This window comes from Linderina pennispora (assembly GCF_002104995.1).
Source record: "Linderina pennispora strain ATCC 12442 chromosome Unknown DL89scaffold_7, whole genome shotgun sequence".
Classification (NCBI taxonomy): Eukaryota; Fungi; Kickxellomycota; class Kickxellomycetes; order Kickxellales; family Kickxellaceae; genus Linderina; species Linderina pennispora.
In genome coordinates, this window is record NW_024468255.1 from 219,408 (window position 1) to 241,112 (window position 21,705).

The following is a 21,705-nucleotide window of genomic DNA, read 5'->3' on the forward strand; positions in this document are numbered from 1 at the left end:
AAACGAGGTCAAGAGATTCCTGGCGCACTCTTTTTCAGTACACCCATGCCAAGAAATGAGATGGCTAGTTGATCCCTCACCATCAGCCTTGAGCGCCATTTCCGTGAGACAGATCCAGACTATGCATGTCGAGATCCGCTAGGATATCAATGTATGCAGATGACAAGCAGGATATGACAACCAAACTGGAAGTCGATAATTATGTATTACATGGAGCTGAATGTGAGCAAGTCAGTAGCCGTTTTGTTGGCATTAGTCTGCCACTCGGCGGTGGAAATCACGAGTAGCTGCATTCCACTGCCAGAAAATTCTCGATATCGCGCATACACAGGGCAGCCCTGACCGATTCATTTATTAGCAGCAGATTGCAACACCTTGCCTCAAGTCCAACAACGATAATATACCATATATAGCACACGGGTATGAAGGCACTGAGGGCTAAAACAATTATATTGCAAACGGAAGTGAAGCTGCTTCCATCAGTGGGCCTTGCTACAGAATATCGGTCTGCTCAAGCTGTCGCGATACTCGTCGTATATCGGTTTACCGATTTCTTTCCTGTATTGACTCAGAGTATTGCTGGCAGCTCCGATAGTGACCATCCTTAGGAGAGGCAACTTTGCGATAGCGACGACCAGGTGCGGACCGATATTCCTCCATAGCTGCAAATCAATCCGTCTCAGACTAGTACTAAAGATCGGGAGCTCTGTCAACAGCCTACTAATATCGCTGTCTGAGCGAGTAGGATCATATCCTTCGTCGGCTCGGACTCCGTAAATCCCAATCCTAGTGAGTCCCGGGAAACAGGCCAGGATTTGTTGGAATCTGCCGAGGGTAGGCATGACCTTTCTGACAATCAGATGACGAAGCTGCGGGTTCGAGTGGTTTTGCGGGATGAAAGATTGCAGAGACCGGTGGAAAGGCAATGAATGGTAGTAGTTCTCGATATGCTCGGCATTTGGTGCAATCAAAAACGGTAGATGTGCCGCCTCAACTACATCGCCGATACCATAGCGCCCACTTGCTATGGCAGTTTCCCGAATACGGACACATGCGAGGCTAGGGAACACGCGGCCACAAAGCGATTTGAACAAGTGATCCGTGAGATATAGCGTAAGCGATGTTAGGTTTTCGCCGACACTGTCAACAATAACACCAATGTCGAAGCCACAGTATGTGTTCAGGGAAAGGGTGGTCAGCGATGGAAACGGGTTAATATCAGGCAAACTAAACCGCCCCTCCATATCCTGCCCGGTCTCGATGGATAGGCTAGTGAGCTTCGGGTACGTGTAGCTGAATAAGGATTCCAGGCTGTCTGATATATTCCCCTCAGTCATATCTTCGCCATAATACGGTGCTATGCGGAGCACCAGCTCTTCGACGGTATCCCTGTTTGAATGAACAATTGGACATTCAGTGGAATGGTGCGTTTCAAGATGCATACGCTGAATCCCGGTGCTGAAACCACCACGCAGAACAGCATCCTCATTCGCCAGGTCGCGGAATATTAAGGTTCTTGGTGCTGGAGCGATAATTCCCATTAAGTTCCGGCATATATACTCATAGTCAATCCACGACCCTGAACGAACAACGAGCGAACTGTCCTGTGCGTTGGGAAACAGCTGGCGGATGCGCTCAATGAAAGAACCGACTTTTGCCGAATGGTTGCCCTGCGGAATATCATCACTGCTGTACAAATCAAGCACGAGCTCAGTCACGTTTGGGAAAGTCGCCGTAGAAAGAGCGCCAGCATCCAGCAAGTGGGTGGAGGTACCGTCAATAATATGGTCAAGGGAGAGGCGGAAATGCGCCGAACGGACAAGCTGGCTATGCCCACCAGCGGCTGCCATAGAAAGATCCGGGTAAACCACTCTGGGATAATAAGCGGATGTTCCCAGCACAGGCTCTAGAAGGGTTACGGCGTTTTCGTAAAAGTAAGGCAACGCAGCAGTTCTCCACGAGCGGCAGACCTGAGCAATCGAACGAAGCGACTCAGCACCGCCAGTCTTCCTTATTTGATCCAACCTTTCCCATTCGTTTTTTAGCTTCTTGCCATACTTGATACGGTCGAAAATAAGACTGAGAATGCTAGGTAAGGCGTTCTGGGCGGAAGATAGCTTCAGGTCCATATCTGCAAGCATGCGATTGATGACATTGAGGTGGATGCAGTTGATCTTTTTTAAAAGCAGCGAAAATGGAGTTTATTTCGCACCTGTAGAGTCGGCTAGCTATAGCAGCCCATGCAGGTGTGGTGAGTATGGTTTGTTCAGACGACAGGGCTGCGCGCATTACTTCCTAGGGTCTGCTGATATGTATGATATCGCAATTAGGCTTCGGCCAAGGGACCAGCCTGCCTATAGTTTGACTAGTAGGGCTTGCACACATACCCTGAGGGCTAAGCGAAAGGGAGCTGATATTGTTGCACAGCCGACGATTTGGAGTCCCGACAGATAGCCGCAATGACTGCACACAGGGAGCTCAGGATGACGGCATTGATTAGCCCAAGAATCGACCACCGCACCTAGAAAGTGCCAGCTACTCTCCTCGGCGGGAGTAAGGAGCCGGGATTCCAGGGTGACCGGTGGCCTGTGCCTTACTGCCAACGGTCCTGATTCAAATCACGTGCTGTGCCTTCAACGTCATCCTTGGCAAAGATCATCGCCCATACCGACCGCACCGCATATGCTTCAATTATCTTTCACTCCTTCGTCTTCTAAACCCCTCTACCAATCCATACTACTATTATCACTTGTTTTCATTTTTGTAAGCTTACCACCCATTTCCCTCTCTCTCTTTTGCTTTAAACTGGAGCCATGAGATTGCTCGCATTCTCTGAATTTAGACGGGCACCAGCAGCGTCGCTATCCGCCATGCTACGTGTAATATCTCTGGTAGCGCTGCTTTCGCTAGCCGCCCCACTGGCCTCCGCCAAGAGCCCAGGCGAGGCCCCGCACATGCACCACACATATTTCCCGTCGCACCTCTCCAAGCTGTTCTACTTCAAGGACCCGCAAATGCTGCTCGGGCTGGACCGCACCAACGGCAAGCTATACCGCAGCCACGACCACGGCAAGAAATGGGAGCACGTCACAGAGATCCCAGCGCGCTCGGCCGCCCGGCTCTATGGCCACCCGTTTGAGGACAAAATCGCCTTTGTCTTATCTTCAGGCACCGAGCACTGGGTGACGCGCGACGCAGGCAAGTCCTGGGAGGCTTTCAGCACGCCATTGCCGCCGACATCCTCTGGCGAGCGCGCATTGGGGTTCCATGCGCAGCGCACAAGCTGGATTCTGTTTACAGGTGAGCGCTGCCACGAGGACACGGCGGGGTGGTGGCCGTTCCCGAAGATGGTGTGCCAGGACGAGGCGTTCTACACGAAGGATGCGTTTAAGGGAGCGGCCAAGGAGCATAAGGCCGGGGATAAGAGCGGCACCGGGATCACCAGCCTGATGGGCGAGAAGAAGCCGGTGGCAAAGTGCATCTGGGCGCACCAGACCAAGGCGTTTGAGACTATGGCTGAGGAGGCAATCTTCTGCCTCGAGGTTGTCGACGCGAAGGAGGCGCAAAAGGGCATGTCGAAGCGCTCTCTGCCCATGGACACATTCAGCGGCTCGCAAATGTCGGCTGGGAAACTGCATATTCGTGACATTGTTCGTCCCAGAACCCGCCATAGCAGTAACACCCAGGATACCGGTGTGCCAGAGAATGCGCATGCACGCACAAGCAAACGCAGTGTGCTTGGAGATGCCATTTCGGCCATGGAGCAGCGCAGCCAGTATGTTGTGCGGCTGGTCTCGTCGGAGAACTTTTTCGAGACCAAAAAGATTGTGCACTTCGGGACCGGCACCGACGGCCACAGCGGGGACGCAGCAGGCGGCGGTGTTATTGGCGTCAGCGTCATGAAGGACTATATAGTCGCGGCTATTAGCCACGCAAACTCGGACGAAATGGATCTGTTTGTGTCTGTGGATGGCCACACATGGGCAGAGTCGCACCTGCCGCTGCCCCCAGGCGCCGAGGCTGATGCGTACACAATCCTGGAGTCGACGGAGCACGCAATGTTTGTCGATGTGGTCATGTCGACGACCAGGGCAGTTGGCTCGCTGTTCCGTTCCAACTCCAACGGCACGTACTACACGCAGTCGCTGGAGCACACGCACCGCGACAAGGAGGGATTTGTCGATGTCGAGCGTGTTCAGGGCGTTGAAGGCGTGGTGATTGCCAACCAGGTGTCCAACTGGGACGAAGTTGGCAAAGGCGGCCTGTTCCACCGCGACCAGATCCAGCTGCGCAGCCGCATCTCATTCAACGACGGTGCCCGGTGGCGGTTCCTGCGTGCGCCTGAAAAGGACCTCGATGGCAAGAAATACGGCTGCACAGACGACGGGTGGAAGACCGGCGAATGTGCATTGCACGTGCATTCGGTCACATCGACCATGTCGCCGGGCAAGATTTTCGGCACCAAGTCGTCGTCAGGTGTCATTATGGCTGTAGGCAATGTCGGCCCGAAACTGCTAAAGTGGAACGAGTGCGATACGTTCATGAGCCGCGACGGCGGCGTCTCGTGGTCGATGATTCACCGGGATGCCCACCACACGCAGATAGCCGATTCCGGTGCCGTCCTGGTGCTTGCCAACAGCGAGGAGCCCACCGATGTGCTCAGCTACTCGCTTGATGGCGGCGACTCGTGGGAAAACGCATCGTTTGACCACAAGATCCGGGTCCGTGCGCTTACTGTTGACGATGATGGCCTCTCGCCCGTAGTGCTTGTGTCTGGAATCGTGCGTGACGGCTCGCACAAGAACGAGCAGGTGATCTTGGCCGCCGACTTCAAGAAGTCGTGGAAGCGCCAGTGCAATATCGATCCCAGGGACCCGAAGGCCAACAAGGATATTGAGCAGTTTGTGCTGCGCGCACATGAGGACAATGACTGCGTGATGGGCCATAAATCCGACCACTTCCGCCGCATCGCCAACGCGCAGTGCTACATGGGCCTGAATCAGGTCATTCTGCCAATCCAGGAGGACTGCGCGTGCTCTGAGCACGACTTTGAGTGCGACTACAACTACGCGCTGAACGATAAGGGCAAGTGCGAGCTGGTTGGCGATCTGGTGGTCCCGCGAGGCGAGTGCCTGAAGGAAGGCGCCCACTTCATGGCATCGTCAGGATACCGACAGATCCCCGGCAACACATGCACCAGAGGCAAGGGCAAGGAGCTGGATAAGCCAGTCGACAAGCTGTGCCCCCGCGTGCAGTCTCCACACGGCGACAACCGCCACGATGGTGAGAGCAAGGGCGATACCAGCCACTACGGCCCCGTCAGCCACCACACGTCGGTCTTCAACGGCGAGATCCGCATGACGCCGTTCCCAAACTCCACAGTGTATCTGATTCTGTCGTCCAGCCATGAGCTGTACCGGTCTGAGGACTCAGGCGCCAAGTGGTCCAAGATCGATCTGGCCACTGCCACCAAAATAGGCCCCAAGGTCGGAAAGCCCGTGTATCTGGTGCGTCACACGTACGACGAGAAGCGCGCGTTTGTCTATACCGACACCGACCACTTGGTATACTCACCCGATCGCGGAGGCTCCTGGACTGTCATCGAGCATCTGCCGTCAGCTGCCAATGCTTTGCATGTGCGACCGATTATCGACTTTAACCCAGAGAACGCAGACTGGCTGCTGTTTGTCGGCGGCACCGCATGCCCCGGCTGCCACACCGAGATCTGGGTGTCCAAGGATAACGGGCAAAAGTGGAGCCGCATAACGACACATGCGACCAAGTGCCTGTTTGCACGGTCCAAGCAGTTCAGCAATCTGCCAACCTCAGCCGTCGTGTGTGCGAACTACCGGCACACCAGTGGCTCTCACAACGAGCAGGACCGCAAGGGCAATAAGAACCACCCCGACAACTACCTGGAGGTGCGGGTATTCAGCAATCCCTTTGAGAGCAGCAAGTACCACCCGATCAGCTTCGCCAACCCCAAAGAGAGCGATGTGCTGGACTTTTACATTTACAGCCGCTTCCTGGTCATTGCGGTGCTGGAGCACATGCCCGACGAACAAGGCCACACGACGACACAGCTCAAACTGTATGTCTCGGAGGACGGCAAGTCAGTGCATGAGGCGCGGTTCCCGCCGGGGGTGAATCTGACGCCCGAAGGCTTCACGCTGTTGCCGACGCACGGCGGCACAATCATTGTCGACGTGGAGGGCGCGCCGAGCACCGGCGACCCCGACCGGTCGCTGGGGTGGGGCACATTGTTTGCCAGCAACAGCAACGGCACGCACTTCCACCTTGTCATCGAGCACACCAACCGCAACCACCTGGGCTTTGTCGACTTTGACCGCGTCGAGGGCACTGAGGGTCTGCTGATGGCCAACCGAGTGCTCAACACCGAAGCCCTGGGCAAGCCCGGGGTGTACAAGCAGGTGCAGACAGTGGCCAGCCGCGACGACGGCCGCACGTGGCGGGTCCTAGAAGCCCCGCTCAAGGACAACCACGGCAAGGATATCGACTGCCTCGACTGCACGCTGAATCTGTACGGGCGAGCCTCGCTGCTTAGCGCCGGGCCCCTGTACGGAACGGTCACAGCGCCTGGCTACATGCTGGGCGTAGGTTCTGTTGGCAACCATTTGGGGCGGTATAGTGCGGCACACACGTATCTGTCGCGCGACGCAGGCATCAGCTGGAGCCAAGTCCACGATGGCGAGGCGCAGTATGAGTTTGGTGACCACGGCGGCCTGCTGGTCCTGATCGACGACGACGGGCCGACCGACACCCTGTGGTTCTCGTACGATGCCGGTATCTCCTGGAAGTCATACAAGTTCTCCAGCAACTCGCGCGTAGTGGTTGATGCCATCAGCAACGGCCTGACCAGCGGCGGGCAGATGATCTCGATTATTGCCCGCGAGGTCACCAAGGAGGGGCGCGTCAAGATCGGCGAGACATGCGCCATCAGCGTCGACTTCTCAAAGGTCCTGACCCGGCAGTGCAAAATCGACCGGCGCGACCACGAAAAGAGCGACTTTGAGCTATGGACGCCGCACATCATTGATGTCCATGGGCGCAGCGAGGATGTCTGTGTATTCGGTCAGGCCACGTCGTACTGGCGCCGCAAGCCCAGCACCGACTGCTGGGTCGGCGACCAGTTCTCCTTGCCTGAGACCAGCAAGTCCACGTGCAAATGCACAATGCGCGACTTTGAGTGCGACGAGGGGTTCTGGCTCAACGACAACGGCGAGTGTGTGCTGGATGGCGCCGACCCGCACCAGCCAAAGGACTGCCGCGAGGGATCAACGTATACAGGCCGGTCTGGCTACAAAAAGGTCGCCTTGTCGCAGTGCTCGGGCGGCGATGATCTCGAGAAGCCCGTGCAACGCGTGTGTGGGCGGTCTGGCGGTCTGGTGGCAGTTGCCCATGAGCTTGACTCGCAGCTGGTCGACCTCCAGTACTTCCGCAAGTCCCACCATATGCTGGCGCTGACTGACACGCACAGAGTCATGGTGAGCCTGGACGAAGGGGCCAAGTGGTCTGACCTCCCGGCCGAAGGCGCCAAGGACGTGGACAAGATCCGCACCATCATCCGCCACCCGTACTTTGACGACTACGCCTACTTTTTGCCTGAATCCGGCACCGTGGCCCTATACACGTCAGATGAAGCACGCACCACCCGCAAGCTGCATGTCCCGACTTCGCCTGCGCACTTTTATCCGCCCGTCCTGCGGTTCCACCCGGAGCGGCCTGACTGGATCATCTTTTTGGGCCAGCCCAACGAAAAGTGCCAGAACGAGGATAGCCTGGACTGCCAGGTCGAGGCTTTTGTCAGCAAGGACCATGGCGCACACTGGGACGCTTTGGTGGCTCCAGTGGGCTCCGGCGGTTGCTCGTTCCTACGCACCGACCGGCTGACTGCGGCGGGCCGCGACTCGATCGTATGTGCACGGCACCACAAATCGCGCGAGGGAGCTGGCAACCTGGTCGTCAGCGACAACTGGTTCAAGAAGAACGAGCAGGTTCTGGTCAAGAATGCCACCGACTTCACGATCATGGGCGAGTTCCTTTTGATCTCCGAGGAGTCCTCTGACGCCAACTCGCTGGCCATGCACATTTCGCTCAACGGCAAGACGTCAGCCGTGGCCAAGTTCCCCGGCAACAAGCAGAAGATGGATCCGGCATACACAGTGCTGGAGCCCCCCGATGGCTTCGAGTACCGCGACGACAAGGGTCGCAACCAGAAGATGCCTGGGGGCGGCTTGATGATGCACGTGACCAAGAACGCGAAGCCGGGCGCCGAATACGGCACCATTTACGCGTCCAACTCCAACGGCACATACTACCGCCAAACGCTGGAGCATGTCAACCGCGACGAGTCGGGCCTGGTCGACTTTGAGCGCATCCGTGCGCTAGAAGGCGTAGCAATCGCCAACATTGTGTCCAACGTCGACGACGTCGAGAAACACCAAAAGCCCAAGAAACTGCAGTCCGTTATCACCATGGACAGCGGCGCGCGCTGGCACTTCCTTTTCGTCGACGGCCGCACGCCCTGCCACATGACTGCCCCCCGTCGCGGCGACTGCGCTCTGCATCTGCACGGATACACCGAGGTATCTGATCCCGAGAACATCTACTCGGCATCGGGCGCTGTCGGCCTGGTCATGGGCGTCGGCAACGTGGGCCCAGCGCTGGCCCGGCTTGGCGAGTCCGACACGTTCCTGTCGCATGACGGCGGTGCCCACTGGCAGCTTGCCCGCAAGGGTGCCAAGTGGCATGAATTCGGTGACCATGGTGCCATTATTGTCGTGGCCGACCGCATCCACCCGGTTGCTGAAGTCGAGTATTCGCTGGACCGCGGAAAATCCTGGCTGAAGTTGGCGCTGCCGCAGGAGGCCAAATCCATGCGCGTCGAGATGCTGACCACCACCCCCGACTCCACCAGCCGCAAGTTCCTGCTGTACGGCAAAAAGGATAACAGCAAACGAGGCATTTTGGTCAGCCTGGACTTTGTTGGCGCCCAGCCGCGCATGTGCAAGTACGACCCGTCCGGCCACCAGCACAAGACCAACAACGACGACTTTGAGCTGTTCGCTCCGGTGCCCATCGACTCGGATGACTCGTGCATCCTGGGCCGCAAGGTGCAGTACTACCGGCGGATCGCCGACCGCACCTGCTACGTGGGCGACGAGTTCCGCAGTGTCCGCTACATCTCCGAGATCTGTGCCTGCACGGAACGCGACTATGAGTGCAATTTCAACTTTGTGCGCACCAACCAGGACGACAACCCGTGGGGCAAATGCGTGCTCGTCAAGGGCATGCAGGCGCCGCGCACAAACTGCACTGAGGGCCACAAGGAGTATTTTGAGATTGAGGCCCCCTACCGCAAGATCCCGCAGTCTGTATGTGAAAAGGGTCTGGTCCTGGACCGCCCCGAGGAGGTCTGGTGCCCAGGCAAGGCGCGTGCCATCGCTATCTTCTGGTCATTATTCCTGCCAGTAGTTTTCCTGGCGCTGGCTTATTTTGGCTACAAGTCCTGGCGCGACCGCTACCCCTACCTCCGCCTCGAAGACATCGCCATTGGCCCAGCCATCCGAGACTGGAGCCACCATACCAGTGCCAATTCAGGCGTGCTGAAGCAGATCGAGCCCGTGTTTTTGGGCGCCGTGGCGACCGTGCATGCTCTGGGAGGTGCGGTCAAGGACGGCATTCTGTGGGGCGTCGATCGCGCGGCTCCCTATTTGCCTGCGTCTGTGCAGCGGTGGTCCTATGAGCATCCGCCGCGCTGGGGAGCCTCCCTGACCATGGACGGACGGTCGCGGCGCCAGCTGCGGCGCGGCGACGGCGGCAGCAGGTACTCGTATCACCCGCTGAATGACAGCGAGGCGGCATCGCGCATCTTTGGCACATACGATGACGCCCATGACGAATACGATGAGTTCGAGGCCGGATTCAACCATTTCTTGGAGGAGGAAGGGGATGGCACCTTTGGGACCGGCGAGGGCGATGCCCAGCCGGTTGACCGCCAGGTGCTGTTTGCTAATACCGAATTCTCTGATGAGGAGGAGGAGCAATAATCCTGAGTGTCATGAATATTTACCATACGTCTGTTCCCTGGAATACATCTACACTTTTCCTCTTTTTTGTTCTCATTAAACTACTTTGAACATTTATGTTGGATGTGTGTATTTTTGCTAGGGTAGAGGTATGAATATGTAAGAGAAACAGCTTCGGGAGGGGGCTTTAGTTCTTGAGGTGAATATAGTTGAATGAGTTTTTGGGGACAGTGCGGGTGCCGTAGCGCTCAGTTCCACCCTTGTTGTACTCCTCAACCACAACATTGTTGCCTGAGACCTTGGCCACCCAAGCAACATGGCCGAATGGCCCGGCATTGGTCTGCGCAACCGCACCCACTTTCGGGGTACTGTCGACCCTGACGCCTGATGCGCGCGCCGCCTCATCCCACTCCTTCGCATTACCCCACGCCTTGCTCTTGTAGCGGTTGTGGAAGTTGATGCCCAGACGTGAGTTGATGCGCCAGGCGACAAACGACGTGCACTGGCACTTGAAGTAGTTCCACTTGTCAACAGGACCGCAGTTGCCCTTGTAAGGATAATCATCCTTCATGCCGGTACTGCCGCCGCCAGTGGAGCCACCACCAGATGAGCCACCCTCGCTGCACCGTCCAGCAACGTACCCGGAGGACCCAGTCTTGATGTAGTAGTCAGCGACGTAGCAGCCGTCCGAGGTCTTGCCCCACAGCGAGTTGCCCTTGATGGTCTCGCCGGAGATCTGGCAGGTGAGCTTGATGTCATCGCCCTTCTTGTAAGTCTTGACCACATTGCCCGAGGTGCTGGGGCTGGAGCGGCAGTTGACAGTATCAGCCTTATAGATGGGGTAGGCGCCCGCCAGCGGAGAGATGGTGGCGAGGAAGAGTGTTGCGATTGCCGTGAACTTCATGGCTGAAGGAATTTTTTTTGGTGACGAGAGGAAGTGGGATGTTTCTTGTTGCTGAGCATTTGGCTGATGGGCAGCCCTTTTCCTGCTCCTTTTATACATGTTTGTTCACACGTATGTTGACAAGTCCACCGCATCACGCATGTTGCTTTGAGACAGAAATCTGCTATAACCAGTCGCTAAGTGGTCCCAGGATCTCACTGTGAAATAGAAATAATTTGTTGTTGTCTTGGTGGAATTGTATTTTTAGAAAGTAGTCTTTCTTTGAACTTTTCTAGACTTCAACTAATGTACAAGTGCATACAATCTGCGGTTTTGATATATGGAAACGCGGGTGCTGTTTATTTTTAGACTGCCATATCATGAAGAAAAAGGGGGAGGTGTGCGGACTAGAGATATGTGGCTGCTTGGTAAGCGGACATGAGCGGCACACTTGTTGTGCATATCAATGCTGCATCATCACTTTTCTATTGGAGAAAATGGGATTCGTGGTTTCTCATGCACAGCAGTTCTGCAAGACAGTCCGCATGCGACCTGGCGGAATTCAAAATAAAACAAAATTCTGCTTCTGAACATTTGGTAAAGGCACTGGTGTTTTAACGGCAGCTGCATGTCCTTCCAGAAAATAGTGCAGGACTTGATGCTGACAAGAACTAGTGTGAAATGGGCTGTGATTGTAAAATATCTTACAGAAAGAGAAATATAAGGAAATTTTAGTTCTTGAGGTGGATATAGTTGAAGGCACTCTTGGGAACAGTACGCGTCCCGTAGCCCCTGCGGACACGGTAGTTGTACTCCTCAATCACAACATTGTTGCCCGACACCTTAGCGACCCAAGCAACATGCCCAAAGCCGCCGCCGCCCTGGTTGGTCTGCGCAATGGAACCAGGAGTCGGAGTACCGTCGACCTTGACACCCGAGGCACGCGCTGCATCGTCCCACTGGTTGGCATTTCCCCATGCCTTGCCCTTGTAGCGGTTGTGGAAGTTGATTCCCAGGCGCGAGTTGATGCGCCAGGCAGCAAACGATGTGCACTGGCACTTGAAGTAGTTCCACTTATCGACAGGACCGCAGTTGCTCTTGTACGGGTAGTCGTTGGTCATAGGTCCAGCCGACCCAGAGCTGCCACCGCCGCTGCTGCCGCCACCACCAGATGAACCACCGCCGCTGCACTGCTCGGCAACATAGCCGTTCTTGCCAGTCTTGATGTAGTAGTCAGCAACATAGCAGCCATCCTGGGTCTTGTCCCACAGCGAGTTGCCCTGGATGTTCTGTCCCGAGACCTGGCAGGTGATCTTTACGTCAGCATCCTTCTTGTAGGTCTTGACCACCTTGCCCGAGGTGCTGGGGCTGGAGCGGCAGTTGACGGTATCAGCCTTCTGGACAGGATAGGCGCTCGCTAGCGGAGAGATAGTAGCGAGGAAGAGGGTCGCAAGCGCAGTGAACTTCATGGCTGATGTGTTTTGTTGAGAAAAAGGTTATTGAGAAAAGTGCTTTTGGTTTGTTGCTGTTGAGTTTTAGTTGGCACAGCAGGCTTTTTCTACTCCTTTTATACATGATCAGTAATCCCCCGTCACACATCAACCAGACAAACACATTGGACTATCTGTCACTTACATCTGTGCTTGCAAAAAGCACATCGACGTCGTGCATCCAACACCGCGAAAGAACAGTTCCAGGAAACTGCACATTCTATTTTTGTCCTGTAGTGTCTTTATTTTTAGAAACCGGTTTCGTTAGTTTAGCTAAGCTAGGCCGCTGCTTATGTACGGCTGCATGGGATTATCTTCAGCATCTATATAGCATGTAAGCTATTTTTAGATCGGCACCTTCTGTGGATGCAGACATTGAGCAAGGAATATGCAGCATCTTGGGTAGCGGTCATAGGCGGCATTTCTGTTGTGCTTTCTATATAGGCTCTACGTTATTTTTGGAAGCAGAAGAATATACTGTTTGTCGCTCATGCTGGTTCAGCAAGATTGCCTCCGCACGGAGCAACAGTCCACAAGGATAGAACTACACCGCCAAATGGCCGCTGTTAAAAGTTGATTAGTGGCCAGTGATATGTGTTCTTTGCCCAGTATTGGACACACTCAGTGAGCACGCCCCGTTTTCAATATTGCAGATGTTCATTGATGATTTGGTTTCTGATTTTAATATCTAAACTGTGATAAGCCAACTGATTTGACCTGGCTAACACGCTGTACAGATCCTCCTATTGCACAATTTTGTGCTGATAGGAATAGACTATTGCCGTATATATATTGACAGACATGTATCTTACAGAAAATGAAATATAGAATCATTTTAGTTGAGGTAGATGTAGTTGAACGAGCTCTTGGGAACGGTGCGAGTGCCGTAGTGCTCGGTTCCGCCCTTGTTGTACTCCTCGACCACAACGTTGTCACCATCAACCTTTGCAACCCAAGCAACATGGCCAAACCGCCCAGCATTGGTCTGCGCAACAGCACCGACCTTTGGCGTACTGCTAACAGTAACACCAGAACTACGGGCCGCATCATCCCACTCATTCGCGTTACCCCACGCCTTGCCCTTGTAGCGGTTGTGGAAGTTGATGCCCAGGCGCGAGTTGATGCGCCAGGCGACAAACGATGTGCACTGGCACTGGTAATAGCTCCACTTGTCGACAGGACCGCAGTTGTTCTTGTAAGGATAATCATCCTTCATGTCAGTGCTGCCACCACCAGTGGAGCCGCCACCAGTAGAGCCGCCACCTGTGGAACCACCGCTGCATCTTCCTGAGACGTATCCAGAAGATCCGGTCTTGATGTAGTAGTCGGAAACATAGCAACCATCCTGAGTCTTGTCCCAGAGGGCGTTGCCCTTGACGGTGTCGCCGGAGATCTGGCAGCTAATCTCGACCTCAGTATCCTTTGCGTACGTCTTGACAACTTCACCAGACGTACCGGGGCTGGAGCGGCAGTTGACGACATCAGCCTTGTAGATGGGGTAGGCACTCACCAGCGGAGAGATGGTGGCGATGAGAAGTGTTGCAGCTGCTGTGAACTTCATGGCTGAAAGGAGTTTTTGGTGGAGAGGGAAATGGTTTTCAAGAGAACTGCTTTGTGATGATGAGTATCTGGCTGTTGGCAGTCCTTTGCCCGCTCCCTTTATATGTTTGACTCCAACTTCAGGCACACATATTGACGAGTTGACTGTACCATGTGCATGCATGTGTTTCGAGATAGAAACCTGCTCTAACCAGCCGCTACCGGTCTGAGATGTCTTTGTGCAATAGAAGAATTCTATTATTGGCACCTTGATAGAAATTTATTTTTAGACAACGGTATTTTCTTGAACTTTTGTGGACTTCAGCTTATGTACGAGTGCATACGATCGGCGTTTTTGATATATGGAAATGTGAGTGCTGTTTATTTTTGGAATGCCACTTCGTGAGAAAAGGGGGTGTGCGGACAAAAGATATGCGGCTGCTTGGTAAGCGGACATGGGCGACATTGTTTCTGTGCACATCAATGCTGGACCTTCATTTTCATTTGGACAATGGAATACAGGGGTTATTATGTGCGGCTGTTCAGAAAGACAGTCCGCATGCGGCCTTGCGATCTTCAAGAAAAATCAACATCCAAGCATTTATAAATAGCATGTGTGTTCAGTGCCAACTGCATGCCCATCGGCCCAGGGAATAGCTTAGACATTGCTGCTGCCAAGATCTAGGAGTAAATGGGTTTTGATTGTAAAATATCTTACAGAAATAGAAATCCAGGGCAGCTCTCGATCTTAGAGATGGATGTACTGGAATGCGCTCTTGGGAACAGTACGGGTGCCATAGCCCTTACGGACACGGTAGTTGTACTCCTCAATCACAACATTGTCGCCATCAACCTTAGCGACCCAGGCGACATGGCCATAGCCACCACCACCACTGTTGGTCTGCGCAATAGAGCCAGGCGTCGGGGTGTTGTCCACAGTGACACCCGAAGCACGGGCTGCATCATCCCACTGGTTGGCATTTCCCCACGCCTTGCCCTTGTACTTGTTGTGGAAACTGATACCCAGGCGCGAGTTGATGCGCCAGGCGACAAACGACGTGCACTGGCACTTGGCGTAGAGATACCCGTCATATCCTGTGCAGCTGCTGCTCTTGAGCGGATAGTCATCCTTCATATCGCCAGGTGCGCCACCCCCACCAGTGGAGCCGCCACCAGTAGAACCGCCGCCAGTGGAGCCGCCGCCAGTGGATCCATCATTGCATCTTCCAGAAACATATCCAGAAGACCCGGTCTTGATGTAGTAGTCGGAAACATAGCAGCCATCTTGGGTCTTGTCCCAAAGCGAGTTGCCCTTGATATTTTGGCCTGAGATCTGGCAGCTGATGTTGATGTCCGTGTTAATCTTGTACGTTGTGACGACTGTGCCCGAGGCACTGGGAGATGAGCGGCAGTTAACGACATCTGCCTTGTAGATGGGATAGGCGCTGCTCAGACCAGAGATGGAGAGGAGACCGAGGGAAGCGATAGCAAAGAACTTCATTTTACTGATGCGGAAGGTACTGTTTTTGTTGGTGATGGAATCCTGGCGGTAGTGCACTGGCAACCAGCCCTATTTATACCAGCGTTTGTTGAAGTAAAGACTCAGTTTCATAATCTATTTTTGGCATACTCCATACGTGTTTGCAATACATACATTGCTTAGATAACTCCAGTGTGTTGCTAAACAGATGCAAGGATCCGTGATCTATATATAGGCTGCGCCAACAGGAATGAGTACCTGCAGTAAACCGGATGCAGCCTGATTGAACTATTTTTGAATAAGCAGCGACAAAACAGGAATGCACCAATATATTGGCAATACCCAACTAATATGTACCTATTAAACTATGTCAGTTTAATAGTGTCTGTGCTTGCTGTCTAACGGAGACAATAGAAGATGAACCGGTAGAAATCAGCTCAGTAGCCTGCCTTTGCCTTATGTATAATTCAATTTTTGGAAAATCAGAAGTTGAACGGCTTTGTTGTTCGATTCGCCGACAATAGCTCAGTTGGTAGAGCGGGAGACTGTAGTGGAATTGAAAAATTCTTGAAATCTCTAGGCCACCTGTTCGAATCAGGTTTGTCGGATTCTTTTTGAACATCATTTTTCTTGCTGGAAATTGGTTTTTTGGTTCTGAAATTGTTGACACTCCTAGGAATGAAGGCAGGTTTGCTGGTAGCGCCTGTGTGTGCTCTTGTTGCTTTTTTTTTCTTTTTTTGTGCATATAGCTGGTGCTCATCTTGTGTAGCAACACCATGCTCTGTGTGTCCGGCCACCAAGAACCTGCTTCTTTATCTGTGCCTGCATGGCCATTTTGCCATCTGTCAACTATAAGATGCTCGGATGGCTGGTTCCATAGACGCTATTTCGCCAGTACTGTTTGTAGATACTGTCGCTGCACTTCAAGTATGCGTATAAAAGCAGCTGGCACCAGAGTACCACACCAGCCTGATGGGACCGTGAACGCACCTGGTGCATAGCAAACGCTCTTGGACCCAACAAAACGAAGGGCTGCCCTCCCTAGACTCTTTATCCTTGCTATTATTTTCTCATGATGCTCGCGAGCAGCACTCAATTGTTAGCAAACGACATGTGCATCTAGCCCACTAGATAAAGTGCGAGCTATACAAGTTCCTATCGACTTTATAGATGTGTCCACTTCCCTCAAATTATATACTTGGGTTTGAAGAGCGGGTGATGGCGCCCGCAGTTGCTGCCAGTGGCCGTGACGCCGTATTTGCAGGTGTCGTTGCGGAAGAATAAAAGACAATAGGCAGACGATACATATACAGCAGCAAATATGGATACGAGACTCATACAGATGCCAGAAAAAGAGGTACAGCGCTTTCTACGGTGAGAGTACCCAGAGGTAGCACGGAACACTTGGCAATGGCCCCAGCCGACAACGTGGCAGCACTGGAGTTGCTTGGTGCTCACAGCATGGTGTGGTGGCCAGCACCACGACGCATTGCAAGAAACAGCAAAAAGATGGCAAAGCAGCCCAGGAGGGGAAAGAAAGCAAAAGAGATGCTCACTACAGGGGTCGAACCTGTGACCTACGCGTTATTAGCACGTCGCTCTAACCGACTGAGCTAAGCGAGCCGAACCAACTAGTGGATCCTCTTGTTGAGATCAAGTAATTTTTTTGTGTACATGAAACTCCCACTCTGTGGTACATTTTCTTGACAGCAGTCTCAGCCGCTCTGGCTCTTTAGACAGCAAGAGGAGCTCATTTTGTCACGGATCATGCCGAACACTGCAGCTGGGACTTTCGAGTCTTTGCTTTAGATTGTATTGGTGTGAGAAATAGAGCGAAGCGGGTAGTTACATGGTGTTTTTAGTTTAGGCGCATTTGGGGTATGCCTGGGCGTTGGTGGGAGCCTTGGCAAGCTTGACCTCGGCATTGCGGCGGCGCGTCAGGCCAGACAGAACACGGCCACCAGCCTTGTTCCACTTGGGCAGCTCGCCGGCAATGACGGTGGTCGGGTTCTCACCAGCGTTCAGACGCTTGACCAGGTTCGATGACTGGGCGCCGCCGCAGCCAACATTGAACACCCACGACACTAGCGCACCCCACTGGTTCTGGTTGAGCTTGACCTTACCGTTCAGGTACTTGCCCAGGCACGTATACTTGGGGATATCGTCCTTGAGCAGAGCCTCGGCGGTGGCCTGGGTCAGTGGGAACTTGTACTTGACCTCCTTGCAGCCCTTGGTCTGGCACAGGTGGCCGTAGCCGACGGTGGGCAGACCGATGGGATCGGGAGCCGGGCTCTTGACGAAGCCCTCGAACTCCTTGATCAGGTTGAGCGAGGCGGCGTTGACGCTCTTGCAGTATCCGCTCGAGGAACCGCCGCCAGTAGAGCCACCGCCGCCGGTGGATCCGCACTTCTTGGCAACATAGCCGTTCTTCCCAGTCTGGACGTAGTAATCCGCAACATAGCAGCCGTGCTGGGTCTTGTCCCAGAGGTTGTTGCCGCTGACCGACGTGCCGGTTGTCTGGCACGAGAGTGTGACCTGCTCACCCTTCTTGTACGTGCGCACAACCTTGTCTGAGGTTCCCGGACCTGAGCGGCAGTTGACAGTGTCGCCCTTGATGGCGTAGCCGGAGGCAAGCTGCGAAGAAGTGGCGAGCAGGAGAGCGGCGAGTGTGACGAGCTTCATCTTTTTCGTATGTGTTTTGTGGAGGCGGTGTGAAGACTGGAGAGTAGATTGTTGTTTATCCTGTTGGCAATGGACTGGTCGTGACAGGCAACAGTGCTTCCTTTATATACACAACTGGCTCCTGAATACAAGCATGAGGTATGGACTCGCTGTCGTAATATGCATAGTCGATAATTCTATTATTAGCACCCATGTCTGCATATCGCTTGTTTACTCTTCGGGCTGTGCTGCTGAATGGAAATTACCATTAGGCGGTCACTCATGCACGGCATGCTGCTGCCAGAAATAAGCACTGACCTAGAAGGTTTCGATAGTGTGCTTACGAAGCAAAGGCTTTATCCATGAAGCCTGACTTCCAGAATGTATCTAAAAATAAACCGACGTGCTGAATCCACATAGTGCAAGCGCCAGGACGATCTCTTGTAAGCGTGCATGAGCTTGCAGTTCCAATGGTCTAAAAATAAATTGTCGAGATACAGATTAATGCTGCCACCTGACAAAACTGCTCTCTGCGCTTATTCAGCTAGCAGCGAGTTGGTGCTATGTCTCGATATGCAAATAGGTCTTGTGCAGACTACACACAATCCAAGCATGAAAGTTGGATATACGTTCCCAGTGTATACTTGTGAATGCAGTGATAATGCATTGAGTTAATTGGTAGGAACATTTGAAAAGCAGCCATGAATACATCACAATTCATATCAACAATGAGAGGCGAGTACATTACGTACAATCTGTATAGCAATTGAGCAGGAAATGCTCAATATTGATTACGCAGAATGCCTTGTCAGTGAAAAGATAATAGGGTGCAGACATGGCGTGTCAGTGCTACAGCTGTGCACCAATGCAATGCGTCCATTTGTCAGCTGAATGGTATTGTTCGTACACTAAGCCAGCAGAGGTATGTCTCAGTCTCTATAAATATACGCTGTAATCAACACGAAAAATATGCATGCTCACGCTGGGCGGACTATGCTGTATACACCTGGTATCGCTCCGTCTATACCTCTCTTCCAGACACACGCACCATTCTAGAGATATCAACTCTTTGAGCCTTTGACTATCGTGGTTATTCATCTATCTCCTTTGCAAACATGTTACCAGATGATCAACACGGCACAGATACTCGCTGATAGTGGGGTGGTTCATCAGAAAACGGCTGGAGTGAATAAGCCATGTTCCACTATCGCAGAAAGATATGATTACCCACACCAGCACGCCATTCAACCCAACTTTTGAAAGCAAAGAAGTGCTTATCAAACACATTGCTCCAAATCCAGGTGACAGGCTCCTGGATATGACAGCAGGATCCAGGCGCATGAACATATACTATCTACAGTGCTAGTATGAGACGAACTGCGGCTCTGCGTCGTCTGTGGTGCTATTTGATCTAAACCAAGGGAGGCTTGGCTATGCAAAAAAAAACAAATTGCGCGATACAAAGTGGGCAAAAGACGGAAGATTGGATTACGTGCGAGGGAATGCAGACGATCTACTGGTGTTCCTGGGCAGCCTGTTTGGTATTTACTGCTGGGGGCTGGATTTCCACGACATGCCGAATCGTGACAAGGTGCTGAAGGAAGTATTTTGCGTACCCAAGCCTGGTGGCACGCTCGCGGATGTGGAGTGCAATAGCGGGGCAGGGGGATAGGCAGAATGGGAATGCAAACTTTATACATGTTTATCGAGGTGGTTTTCAAGAACACAAAGCCCAAGGACATGGCGCAGGTAGAAAACATGGTCACAAGTGCTATGGCGTTTCAACATCGTCCGGAATCTGGTGCAGAGATAAATGCAGCAGTATTCAGCACCAAGAGCAAGGGGCTCGAGTATGGCACATGCGGTCTAGCTGTAGGGTACTTTGGCACCAAGCCCCTGTAGTTTCTACATGTACAACAATAAAAGTGGCTAGGGGTTTATCAGTAAGGAAAGAGGAGTGGGAATATTAGGTACAGATGGTGATGGCAGAGTTACAAAATGAGGGGTTGGTGGTGCTAATAGATGTGGGCGGCAGTGCGGGTTTTCAGGAACGGCACGGTGACGATCTGGCCATCGCGGGTATAATTTTTTGCAATCTCGTCGTGGGCAGTAATACAGATAGGCGTGACGTGGCCTGGAAACCACGGCAGGTGCCTGAACCAAAAGCGCTTTTCGGTCGAATACATGGTCTTGGAATTCCAGCTCCCCAAGGAGTCGTGCGGGGTGCGGTACATGAAGCGCTCGAGGTTCGACTTGACCTTGCTCTGTTGCTCGAGCCGCAGGCAGTCCTCGGTTTTGTGTAGGTGGGCAATATTGTTTTAAACCTAGGGGTGGTAGTGTACTAAACAAAACGTCATTGTATCTGAGCCAGGCAGCTGGCTTGATCCTAGTATACCCGGCCATGAGCATTGAGTTGATTATGCTCCGCTGGGGATGCACTATTGCAATTGACCACATGGTATATAATAACAGGTACGTTGTCATTGGCAGCAGGTGGGCGATATAGCAAAAATGTAGTGCTGCCATGCATGCCAGCGGATGCTTCCGTAGAGGCCTTGCAAGTACTTCAGTAATTCTTGCCTTTAGCTCTACTGCTTGTCAAAAGCGATGCATGCGTAGCTGAGTTTCTGCTGGTCTAAACAAATGAGAAAAACAAAAAAACATGGGCCCTAAGAGTATCACCGTTTTTGGTCCAGACGAGGCAGTAAACAGTCTAGAGAAGCGCTAATTTAGTCCACGCAACGGTTCCCAGCAAACCCGTTTCGCAACTATTTTATTTCACATTCTCGAGCAAATATACGGCAGTGACCCTGTGTAAACATCGCAAGGATGCAGGCTAGCAGCGCAACTAGCAACACAAACAACAGCCGCATCGAGGAGTGCCGGCTGAAGATAAAATTACAGGACCAATACCATCTCCAGTTCTTTTCAAAACTAATCCATCATCTCTCCACACGACACGCAATTCCTCGTTCTGAAATGAGTGCCTCCAACACCACGGTGCATGACCACACTGCTGGCCCAATCCACAGCCCTGGCACAGCGCTTGTAGCTGGAATGGCAAAGAAGCGGCGGCGTCCGCCATACTCGTACACTGCACTGATTGCGCAGGCGATTCTGAGTTCAGAGGACCAGAAGCTGACTCTGCGCGAAATATACGACAGCATCAACGAGATGTACCCAAAGATATGCGATGGCCCAGATATTGGCTGGCAGAACACAATCCGTCATAACCTCAGTCTTAACCAGTGCTTCCAGCGCATCCCGCGACATCAGCTGCCACCAGAGTTGAGCGCCAAGCTGCGGGGAAAGGGTAGTTACTGGACCGTTGATGTGGAGCTGATGGACCCCAGCACGCGGAAACGGCTCGAAGAGGCCATGGCGCTTGCCACTGGACATGAGACGCCAAGAAAGCGGCAGAAGACTGGAAGCAGCACAAACAGCCCGATAGCATCTCGCTACCAGAGCCCGGCATTTGCAACACCACAGCGCTTCCACGGCTCAATTCCAACACCAGCAGCACCAGCAGCCCTGTCCTCGATCCCAGCGCCCAGCACATTTATTTTCAGCAGCGCTCCGCTGCCAGTACCATTGCTGAATCAC

At 53.1% G+C, this 21,705-nt stretch overlaps 8 protein-coding genes and 2 non-coding genes across 10 annotated transcripts; 3 read left to right on the top strand and 7 right to left on the bottom strand.

The window, feature by feature from the left end:
- Positions 1-340: 340 nt before the first annotated feature.
- Positions 341-2,179, bottom strand: DL89DRAFT_267674 (uncharacterized protein). The gene has a single exon (XM_040887604.1). The coding sequence runs from the start codon at positions 2,127-2,129 to the stop codon at positions 480-482; it is 1,650 nt and encodes a 549-aa protein (XP_040743144.1). The 5' UTR covers positions 2,130-2,179; the 3' UTR covers positions 341-479.
- A 564-nt stretch (positions 2,180-2,743) lies between these two features.
- Positions 2,744-10,161, top strand: DL89DRAFT_267675 (Oligoxyloglucan reducing end-specific cellobiohydrolase). Its single transcript, XM_040887605.1, has one exon. The coding sequence runs from the start codon at positions 2,871-2,873 to the stop codon at positions 10,068-10,070; it is 7,200 nt and encodes a 2,399-aa protein (XP_040743145.1). The 5' UTR covers positions 2,744-2,870; the 3' UTR covers positions 10,071-10,161.
- A 75-nt stretch (positions 10,162-10,236) lies between these two features.
- Positions 10,237-10,953, bottom strand: DL89DRAFT_322824 (CHAP-domain-containing protein; the record flags this gene model as incomplete). Its single annotated transcript, XM_040891356.1, has 1 exon — positions 10,237-10,953. The coding sequence occupies one exon, from the start codon at positions 10,951-10,953 to the stop codon at positions 10,237-10,239; it is 717 nt and encodes a 238-aa protein (XP_040743146.1).
- A 653-nt stretch (positions 10,954-11,606) lies between these two features.
- Positions 11,607-12,487, bottom strand: DL89DRAFT_161154 (CHAP-domain-containing protein). Its single transcript, XM_040883665.1, has one exon. It carries the CDS (start codon positions 12,399-12,401, stop codon positions 11,664-11,666), a length of 738 nt encoding a protein of 245 aa, XP_040743147.1. The 5' UTR covers positions 12,402-12,487; the 3' UTR covers positions 11,607-11,663.
- Positions 12,488-13,196: 709 nt separating this feature from the next.
- Positions 13,197-14,039, bottom strand: DL89DRAFT_267676 (CHAP-domain-containing protein). The gene has a single exon (XM_040887606.1). The coding sequence runs from the start codon at positions 13,981-13,983 to the stop codon at positions 13,258-13,260; it is 726 nt and encodes a 241-aa protein (XP_040743148.1). The 5' UTR covers positions 13,984-14,039; the 3' UTR covers positions 13,197-13,257.
- A 602-nt stretch (positions 14,040-14,641) lies between these two features.
- DL89DRAFT_267677 (CHAP-domain-containing protein) lies at positions 14,642-15,467 on the bottom strand. Its single transcript, XM_040887607.1, has one exon. The coding sequence runs from the start codon at positions 15,460-15,462 to the stop codon at positions 14,710-14,712; it is 753 nt and encodes a 250-aa protein (XP_040743149.1). The 5' UTR covers positions 15,463-15,467; the 3' UTR covers positions 14,642-14,709.
- Positions 15,468-15,955: 488 nt separating this feature from the next.
- On the top strand, positions 15,956-16,049 carry DL89DRAFT_t76. Its single transcript has one exon. It is a non-coding gene; the product is annotated as a tRNA-Tyr (tRNA).
- A 941-nt stretch (positions 16,050-16,990) lies between these two features.
- On the bottom strand, positions 16,991-17,064 carry DL89DRAFT_t85. The gene has a single exon. It is a non-coding gene; the product is annotated as a tRNA-Ile (tRNA).
- Positions 17,065-17,239: 175 nt separating this feature from the next.
- DL89DRAFT_322828 (glycoside hydrolase family 24 protein) lies at positions 17,240-18,123 on the bottom strand (the record flags this gene model as incomplete). The annotated part of the gene is made up of 1 exon (XM_040891357.1): positions 17,240-18,123. The coding sequence occupies one exon, from the start codon at positions 18,121-18,123 to the stop codon at positions 17,305-17,307; it is 819 nt and encodes a 272-aa protein (XP_040743150.1). The 3' UTR covers positions 17,240-17,304.
- A 2,958-nt stretch (positions 18,124-21,081) lies between these two features.
- On the top strand, positions 21,082-21,450 carry DL89DRAFT_223808 (winged helix DNA-binding domain-containing protein; the record flags this gene model as incomplete). The annotated part of the gene is made up of 1 exon (XM_040884658.1): positions 21,082-21,450. A coding segment is annotated over one exon (369 nt), but the record flags the coding sequence as incomplete, so codon positions are not given.
- Positions 21,451-21,705: the final 255 nt, after the last annotated feature.